The sequence below is a fragment of the Dermacentor silvarum genome, chromosome 5 (genome assembly GCF_013339745.2).
Source record: "Dermacentor silvarum isolate Dsil-2018 chromosome 5, BIME_Dsil_1.4, whole genome shotgun sequence".
Lineage (NCBI taxonomy): Eukaryota > Metazoa > Arthropoda > Arachnida > Ixodida > Ixodidae > Dermacentor > Dermacentor silvarum.
In genome coordinates this window covers 33,878,874-33,888,766 of record NC_051158.1, presented here as the reverse complement: position 1 = coordinate 33,888,766, position 9,893 = coordinate 33,878,874, and the positions used below count along the sequence as shown (strand labels likewise).

Here is a 9,893-nt window from a genome sequence, read left to right as displayed (position 1 = left end):
ATTGTAGATGTTCGAACTTCCGGCTGGTACGTTTGGCGCGGAATGCCCTGGCTGCCTAATTTGGGCGCGTTCAGGAGGTAACTTTGGGAGACTGAGGTGCAGTAGTCCGATTTTTTTAGTCATTAAACTTTTATTGCTACGAATTCTTCATACAAAAAACAGAAATAGGAACACAAAAAGCTGCGCTGGCAGCATTATAAAAATATGTTTTCAATCTCAAATTACGCCCAGTTGGCTTAAGAACCACACTCGAGCATGATGTCTTAAAGAGAAAGTAGCATGTGCCATCCATTCTCAAAAAAAAAAAAAAATGCGCAAATCACACAAACGGTTCACACGCATTCAAAGCGTAAATATTTCAAAATAATCAAAACGAGTGATTTGTTTCAGGTGATATCGCCTCGGTTGGCATATCTTGCACATTGTGACGCCGATGCCGACAAAACATGCCTACGAGCTCGACGGAGACGCAGAGCTATATATGTGGCACGTCATCCAGCTGCAGGTAGCGTCTGACGTGGGCCCAGCAGTCATCGTTGAGGTCGTCCAGTTGCGTTCGTCGATCCTCACGTGGCAGACACGTGACCCGCTCTTTGACGACTCCGGCCAGTCGCATGAATTCATGCAAACCCTCGATGCTTCGGAACCGTCGTTGCACCATGTCAGCTGCCTCGACCTGGTCGATGGCCAGCACTTCGGCGAGCTCCGCCACGAGTGCTGGATGACGGGAGACGCGATCCAAACCTGCGGCGCACAGCCTGGCGAAAAAACAAAGACGGGATTCGTATCAGCCAAAGGTGTATGACAGCCAGGCTGCACATATGGCATCATTTGTTGGTAGCGCCGTTTTAAGAGAGGAGGCACCGCAACCGATTTCAAAGGCGAGACTCGGTGGCCTCTACCCCCGCCCCTCACGTCCCATACCAGTAAATGAAAAAAGTAAACAGAAATGACCAGTGCTGCGTGAAACTCGGAGTAGAGTCTCAGCGATACCTGCTGAAATCCCGTTACTCTAAGCTTAGAAAATCGGCGAGAACCGCAGTTGTGCCTTGCAACACGTCAAGGGACGCCCGTGCGCTTGCGTTGTAGTGCACGTTAAAGAACCGCAGGTGGTCAAAATTAATCCGGAGCCCTCAACTACGGCGTGCCTCATAATGAGAACTAGTTTTGGCACGTAAAGCCGCAGAAAGATGAGGGGGGGGGGGTGCTGTACTTTTCCGCGATTGTTTAGCCTTGTGGCTCTTATCCTGTGGTGGTCAACTTCGATAACATCGTTGCCGAAAGCCTTATGCTGTATGTGCGAGTAAAAGTGTGACAGGGTGAGCCGACTATGGCGGCTCAATCTCGCGCACGCGGAGGAGGGAAGCGGGAAGGAAGCGCGCCGTCTTCCGTCGCGCGCAAGGCACCGGGGGAGGGGAGGGATGAGGGCGTCCATTCCGGTGGCTGCTGCGCATGGCGCGGCCGCGCGGGGGCTGTATCTTGAATGCGATCTGCGGTGAGTACAGTCTTGGTGCGCCGAAGGCTCGCGTCGTCCTCACTGCAGCGTTTTGACAGCGAGTTTCCGCGGTCATGGAGGGAGATGTGTTGATGTTTGCTTGTGCGCGCGTGACACCGTGCTTGTTAATTTAGCTAGCAAGCGAATGTTTACAAGTTTACACGGCCGATAAATCGACTATCCTTACTTCGTATAGCATCGCAAACGATGCTTCACGTTCGGGGCGAAATTGCGACTTTATTTATTCCAAATCCGCCGTTAGCCCTTCGTGAGCGGTCAAAATGGTTCATGCTTAGTCCATATGGGCATAAAAACAGATTGGAATAGTTTTACGTTATACCGGCCCTGAGAGCAGAGACGCCCACCCGCTCAACCCACTGCAGCGGTCGCCTGTTTAATATCTAGTTCGCCCGCAGCGCCCTCAGCCCATTTTTCGTTGTTTTGCGCTTCAGCTTGGGAGCCCCGCGCCGCTCGGCCCACTCAACCGTACTCTAGTACACTAAATACAGCGGCCCCGGTCGTTGCGACAGCAGCGACAACAGCCGGGACCGGATGCGCACTCGCCGGCAACTTGCCGGAAGCACCGTAAAGTCCAGTATAGGCTCCGTACAGTCAACAGGCGGCGCTGCTGCGCAACAGCGGTGGCGCGATGCTCAGCGTCGCATGTGGCGGGCGGCGCGAAACTGGGAAGGGGGGAAGACAGCGAGATTTCGGAACTACGTATACACGCCTCGGAAAGCCGCACGTATATCCGCGATCCGCTTTCTTTTTTTGTGCGTGTGTGTACGTGAAAGTACAAGCGTGGCCCTCTGTGATGGCACAAATAGTTTTTGCGGGGTTCAGGCCTATTAAAGGAATAGACGATTACTTTCACGGTGCAGCGTTAACCAGCGGAGACAAGCTCTACGCTGCTTCGCATGTTGCCTGTGTGAAAGAAGTGGACGGCGTGGACGTTCACGCGAAGTGCCGTTCGCAACAGGGAAAGCAAGTATACGACGTCATCCTTCACATGAGTAAGCTTACTGTTATACTAAAATTGAAGTCACTAAACTGGCACCCTGAAAACGTTGTAGTTGACCGATTTTTAATCGACGCCTTACTGTTGGCAATGCATGCCTCATTTCGCTCCGGCGCGTTGTACGCTGCGGCCTATCATTTGATGCCCCTGTCACACTGTTACTTTAGATTGTCATACAGCTCGATCTGGACCGCGTGCAGCTACACGCTCACTCGTAGGCTGTCGTCAGCACAGTCATGTCGAGTGAGCTAAACGATTCGGATTGTTGGATCGTGTGGCAGTGACCATGCTATCTTCGTTGACTCGTTTGGGATCCAGTCGGAGCCACCTGCTGCGCTGATAAACGAGATTTATTAACTAGGCGATCTTAATTTACATGACGCGAATGTTCGTTTTTCATCATGTACAATGATCGAGGCTCATTAGGCCCCTTTCACAAGATACGATTTCGCTTGCGAATTCCTTTCCTTGCATACGCGCTTTGCTTTTACAATGATACACCGCAGATGTATATCAAAAGAAAAATCGCACCATGTGAAACCGCGCCTCTCAAGCGCCAGCGGCCGAAACGAGGATCGTCGAGTTAGTGCTCGCCAGCACAAAATAGGCTTCCTTGGCATAAAATATTGCTCATCGCACATGCCAGTGCTATGCTGATCATACCGAATGCTAAGACAACGGCAAGCAGTCGTCAAATCAGCAAAGTCGTGACAAATTTCATTTAAATGTTCAGCAGCTGGCCATGGCCGCTCGCTTCGCACAACGAGCTGTGAAACGCGCATGTGTAGCACGCTTTACAGAACAAAACCTTCTCACAAATATAAAAAAAGCTGACTTACTTTACTCTCATCTAAGCTGCGATCCATTTCTTTCGCCGTTCGATCTCATTAGACTTGCCAGGAAATTATCCCGGGCTGGCCTTCGTGGTTGTGACAGCCCTTTACGCAGCAGTATCGCCGGTTCCACTTGCCTTTTTTTTTTTTTTTCACCTCTGACGCTTGCCGATGAAGCGCATGCCATTTCACTGTCGCAAGACGTATAAAAAAAATAAGGAGGCTGGTGAACAAAGCAAAACGGCTTCAACCGTGGCCGAGACGAAATGTAGCGCGCGGGAAAGAATACTCATCGAGCCGGCCGAGCTGCGGCGCCCACTTCCCAACACTGTTGCGTCGCTGCGCCAGATGGCGCCAGAGCAGCCGCAAACTCGACTGTACGAAGCCTATTATAAGCGGCAAATTACGAGATACTGTGCGGAGGCGCCGTCGCGCGGTGTGCGGAATGTGAACGGCTGTCCTTTTTTTTCGAAGGACGAATCCCCTCGCTTTGCGCGGCCGCTCCACTCGGAGCACACATGCCGAAGCCGTTCTGGCGCAGCGTGGCGCAATTTCGGTCACTTTTCTGCGTTTTTATCAAAATGGCGCAATTGGCGCAGGAGTCCCACCCCAGAAGCTTCTTTTGACTGACTCATCAGGCGTTAAATGGACATGCAAAAAGCGAGAGTGAGAGAGAAATAAACTTTTATTTTCTAAAACAATAATCCCAGTCACGACCCCGTTCATCCTATGTGGGAAGATTCCTTATTCCAGAAACTCCCTGGCTTGGACTAGAGTTTCAAAACACGGTGACCAACCTGTTTTTCAAACTCGGTAAGAACATTCCACAAACATTCAATTTACATGTAATACAGTTTTTCGAGAAAAATGACAGCTCGGCAGAAATTTCTGTAAAAGATCAATTACAGCACGTCATCATATAATTTTTCCTAACGTTGTAATAATTTGGATGCTTGTAACACTCTTGACAATTTACTGACACATTATGCGTATGCGCACGCACCACACCTAAGGTGCCTCCTATCCCATCAGAATGTAAGCTTTGTGGCGGGATGAGTATTTTTGTTTTCAGGACACTAAGCAAATTTCCTGCCCAGCTCTAAAAATAGGCTTGAAACGCTCTGGAACGCTTCTTCTGAAAAAAGGAATTACGCGGTTTTACGTGCCAAAACCACCATCTGATCATGAGGTACGCCGTAGTGGGGGACTTGTACCACCTGGGGTTCATTACCGTGCTCCTGAATCAATGTGCCCGGGCGCTGTCTGCATTTCACCCCCATCGAAATGCGGCCGCCGTGGCCGGGATTTGATCCCGCGACTTCCTGCTTAGCAGCCCAACATAATAACGGCGGGTCGCGTATCTTCTGAGAAGATACGCGGGTCGCGACCATGGCGGGTCGCGTATCTTCTGAGAAGGCTCTAATTAACTTACACACTTCATAAATCCGCATCTCGATTAGCTTTGTGACACACACGTGTTAGCAGGGGCATTGTCCAAAAAGCAACACCATATTCAATATTATAGCTACGGCGCTCACCGTCACCACCGCCCGCGCCAACGCTAGACGCACGCACGTCGGCTGTATCCACAGCGACATTAATGCAATATTCATCCAGCGATGATAGAGATCTTTGTCCCCTTGTACCAACCATAAGAATGCACTCGCATATATATTCAAATGTGAAGAAGCGGCTCGCTGGCGCCTAGATCCAAGCACCACTAGCAGACTGCGCGACAGAATGTTTACGAGGAAGCTCTGGTACCGCATCGCATCCTAGCTGGCTGGCAGCCAACGGCACCCACGTTTCCCGGCAACAGAAATCGCTCTCGGGGCGATCAGCGCGTCGGAGGCTCTTTCGGGGCATTTCGCTTCGCTCGACCGGAGAGGCCGCGTAACTGAGGACATAATGGTGACTTCAATAACAGCAGGGATATTTAACACAAAATTCAATATTCGTTCCCATTTTTGCACATTGCTTCTTTACCGCTGGTTTCTCTGTGCGTTGAATGGAATCATCTTCAGCCTTAATTAATAACTCACTTTTGATTCCACAACGGGTACACGCTCGGATTAGTTATTGTGTTGATGTACAGTGCATCTACAATAGCAGCCTTTAGAGAGTTAATCATTGCATGTACGTTAGCCTCCCCTCAATGACGCCGTGGCACGCAGGTTTGAATCTTGCAAACAAGGATGCTACTTCACGTTGCCACCGAAATTTACAGCCAGCTCTCTTCCTTGGGTCAGGCAGGCGATGAGGAAACAAATTATTTACTGAGAACTGGCCCCTACAATGACATCGTGCGCTGTAAGATTGGGTGTTGACTTTGCAACGTGAGGGTACTCGGCAATGGGCATAATTAATTTGTCGGGCTTCGCACTCGTAACCTCCACAAGCACTTGAATGGAGTCGAGCCATTGGTAGTGCTTATTTCTCCTTGTCGCAGATAAAATTTGGCCACGAAATCTTGTCCTACCCCGAAAACAAATAATTTTGCGACAGTCGAGCACGTGGCACTCTCGAAGTCACGGAGCTCGGCATGTAAGGCGACTAGGACAGCGTACGGCTTTATCTCGAGTGTGATACTGAAATTTGGTGGATACAGGCAACAGGGGGTTGCTGAAGACGAACCTAGAGATAGACAGAATAAGAATTTGATTATCTCTGGGCATTCGAAGCCGTGCCCTTAATTACCTCGCGCAACCGGTAGACGTCCAATGTCCCAGTGTGAACAGCTAGAAATTCGTGGGCGAGTTCCTCGTCCTCCAGTACTTATAAGCAAGAAGGGCTGAATGCGGACTATAGTAGTTGAAACATATACACTTCCAGCATACTCTGGCACTTCCAAGTAGTAACGTGAAAACGACTAATGAACACACAGATGAAAAGCGCTGCAGGTACGTGTCCATTATATAGTCCTTGTTGCGAAGTTACATCTGCGCAGAGCTAAAAAGCTAAAAACTCCTTAAAGACACAACCATTCTGAAGATGAATGAAGGAACGGCGCCGTCCTTACCTGTCACACCGTTCGCCATTCAGGAACTGCGCTGCTCGGGCGACGAATCCAGAATTTCGCCGCGTTGTGTCTAGCACGGTAAACCAATCCGCCGGCATAATAAAGTCCCTCATATTGTCCACGGTGACACTGCACATCGTATAGTTGTTCAAGATACCTGCATGCAGACCGCGAAGGAAGTAGCTTAATGCGTCTGCATCAAATGTCATCAAGGTGAGCTTTCGGATAGTCGGGCTTCGTATTACCGCGTCACCGAGGAGTTCGACGTTTTCGTCGCTTTCCCTTGAAACACTAACGCTGAGATCAGCAATGCTCCTGTTCAGCAGAAGCGATCTCGCAAGTGCTGGGCACCACTCGACTAGTTCAGGCGCAAAGAGCATATTTAAGTCTACGCACAACTTTCGGAGCGTCGACGTCAATGATATGAATTCAGAAATAGCAGAATAAATTGTGCAGTCCCAGCTCGAAAGTTTAAGGCTTAACTCTTTCAAGTGGGAAAACGTGGAGAGTTGCAGGAATAGTGGTAGCATTCTGTCTTTTGTCTCATCCAATAGCAATATGCTAAGTTCGCACAAAGGCTTGCAATCAGTAACAGCTAACTCATTGGCGATGTAGGGAGCTTTGAAGAAAACCTTCACTTCAGCGCCGTTTTCTTGAAGGGCTTTGACGACTCCAGGCAAAAGGCGGTATTCTTTTCTTTCTACAACGATGGTCACCATCTTGAGGCTTGTGTGTTTAGACAAAACACGGAAGAAAGGCCCCCAGTGCTCAGCACTCCAGATGCTGAAATTCAAGGTCATATACCGTAAGGTGCGGTTACGCGCAACGGCCTCTTGCCAGGTAGTGGTGTTGGGTGGCAGTCTAACACGTACTAGTAACGCCGTAGACTTGTTCAGCACGTAGGCGGGCGGCAACACCCGAAAGCATCGCAAAACTTTGTTTTCAGCAAGCAGTTTCGATGCGAGCTCAACGCTCTCGCAATCCAAAGTGACCTTGTCGGCTTGCAAGCTCGAGACAGATCGGTTTTTCAGCATACCTTTGAATATCCATCTCAAGGAATCGTCAGAACAGCAGTAACAGTTAGAGACCACTCTCAAATTTTGTAGCCTGGCGTTACCGGTCAGAAATTCATCGAACAAAGCCGGGTCAGCGCTTATGACCGCTACACTCAACGACAAATCACGCAGTGTCGTGTTCGTTTTTAGCACTGTCAATAACCGCTGTGCTAGCGTGCTTTCTATGTGTACTAAAGAGGACCAGTCGAGTACAGTCAACTTTGTCATGCTTCGAGAAATTTCAGAAACACTGCGCGGACAGATTGAGTACCAGCTCGGAAGCTTAAGTTCCTCCAGACATTTCAAAGACAAAATGACCTCGGAAAGCTTTTCATTTTCCTCGGATTTGAATCCCTTGGGAAAGGAAAAATCCAGAATCACCGATTTCACTGAAGAATTTCCGTCAAGGGTGTTCCAAAGCACCGGGATGCACAGTTCAGCCTTTTCTGGAGAAGTTATCATGTGCCCAATGTGTATTCGTGCCACGCAGTGATGGTTGTAAAGAAGCCAGTAAAGAACCGTGGCTGCTTCACGTAGTCGGATTTCTATAGACCCCTCGTACCACACTTTGTTGACTTGCATCAGGCCCAGTTGCCTCCCGGCTTCTGGTAGCTCTTGCAGCTCCAGGTAAAGCGGGCACAGGAACTCGTTCCATACGGTAAGGTTGGCAACAATCTGACATGTTCTGGCCTCAGAAGCCGTGCACGGCATGCGGTAGTCGATGACCGTTCCAGAGAAAACGCCTCTGGCGCCTTCCAGATCGACCAGCAAGTTGTTGATATCCGTAGCTTCAACAGGTCTCGAACCGTATATCACAGCATTCCCGGGCTTCGCCATTTTGCCTGCGCAAAAAAAAAAAATACTTTTTAGGGAATTATCGTGGTGTGAAGCATTATATACTGGCTTCTTATTTGCTCGAGTCCGAGCTAAGCGTTTTTTTTTTCTTCTTGTCTGATTCCGTTAGATTAGGGTGGTGCTGCCTATCGGTGGCTGTTCTGGCGCATGCCGTAAAAGTGTAGAGGAATGCTTGCAGTCCGAGAGCAGGAGCACCTGTGAAGAGTGGCGAACGGCACCCAGTGTCCAATTATTGCACCAATGAAAGCGTGCCTTCGCGCTAGGAGCGCGCCACTTGCGCTGTGGCTGAGCGTGAAACGAGGCGGGTGATGTGGCCTTCGTGCCCTGAGGAACCCTAACCCCCAACTTAATGTATGGTGACGTGACTCACCTTAAATGAAGCATTATACATAAATAAAACGTATTGGCCATTCTCAAACTCCTATGCTAGCTTCTGACTTCACATTCCTTATAGAACCAATAGCTCTATTTTAGATTTCATTAATTAAGGACTCCATACATTCTCATGATTTCTGGCATTATATAAATGACTACGTCTAGGGCGCTATAACGTAAAATGATTCCAAACTGTTTTGATTCCGATTTCTGCAATCAGCCTCCACAATTGGTCAAAACATTTTCGGGCCACTCCCAACTTCTGTCTGTCACGCGACGTCACGAAAACGGCGATAGCTCCCCATATGATATAACGTGTACACACTGAATATGCATGATTAAACCGCACAAAAGAAAAATAATCATTCCTGATTCGACGCCTTTTCACCATTAGCCCACTGCTAATATATTAGTCCAATGTTTTCTTGCTACGCCCACTTCCCCTGTCTGTCACGCGACCTCACAAAACCGCGAAAACTCACGACGTCAAAGTGACGTGTACGCGAAAAAAATGCATTATGCCGAAGAAAACTGAAAAATTTTCTGAATAGGCACAGACTGCCCCGTTCCTAAAGGAATAGAAGATGGCTGCCCGCCGATCGCTCAGGCCCTCGCTACTCGCACCTGCCGGTGAGCATGTATTTCTTTGCGCATTATAAACCTTTTCGCGTGGCAGTAAAACGTTATCGAGCCCTTTCGGCATGAATACGACATCGCTCTGCCAACTCTTCCTTGCTGAGGATCTGTTTTAGCGGCATTCTTATCCTTCCGTTGCACGCCGCCGCGATTTTCGACCAGCCACCGCAAGCTAAGTAAGGCGAAGCGGACCAATCGGACAAGCCGGCACCACCCTCTTCATGCGGTTATCTATTTTCACTGTGCTGGCTCGGCCCCATCGAAACACTCTCCACTAGAGCGTGCTCCTCGCCTCTTGTCAGCCAATTAGATAAGAAAAACCGCTGAGTATTGACAATGTTATTGGTTTTGAAAGCGAACAAAGGTGACCTCCTATAAACGAGGAGAGTGTTTGATTGGTTTGTTCAGACAACGCTGCGGGTCACCGCCCGATGCTTGCGTCGGTGGTTACGTAAATTTGACATCAGCAGTTTGAAATCAAAACAGTTTGGAATCATTTTACGTTATAGCGCCACTAATTTACCATTGCAGTGCTGTAATTTCCTGCTTACAAATCCGGCGAAATGATGCTCACCATATTGCGGGATTTGTAAGCAGAAAGTGTATG

General features: G+C 49.0%; 1 protein-coding gene across 1 annotated transcript; it reads right to left on the bottom strand.

The window, feature by feature from the left end:
* Nucleotides 1-475: 475 nt before the first annotated feature.
* On the bottom strand, nt 476-8,259 carry LOC125945671 (uncharacterized). The gene is made up of 2 exons (XM_049667893.1): nt 6,366-8,259; nt 476-758 (listed from the first exon to the last, which is right to left on the bottom strand). Exons 1-2 carry the CDS (start codon nt 8,255-8,257, stop codon nt 476-478), a joined length of 2,175 nt encoding a protein of 724 aa, XP_049523850.1. The 5' UTR covers nt 8,258-8,259.
* Between the last annotated feature and the right edge of the window lie 1,634 nt (nt 8,260-9,893).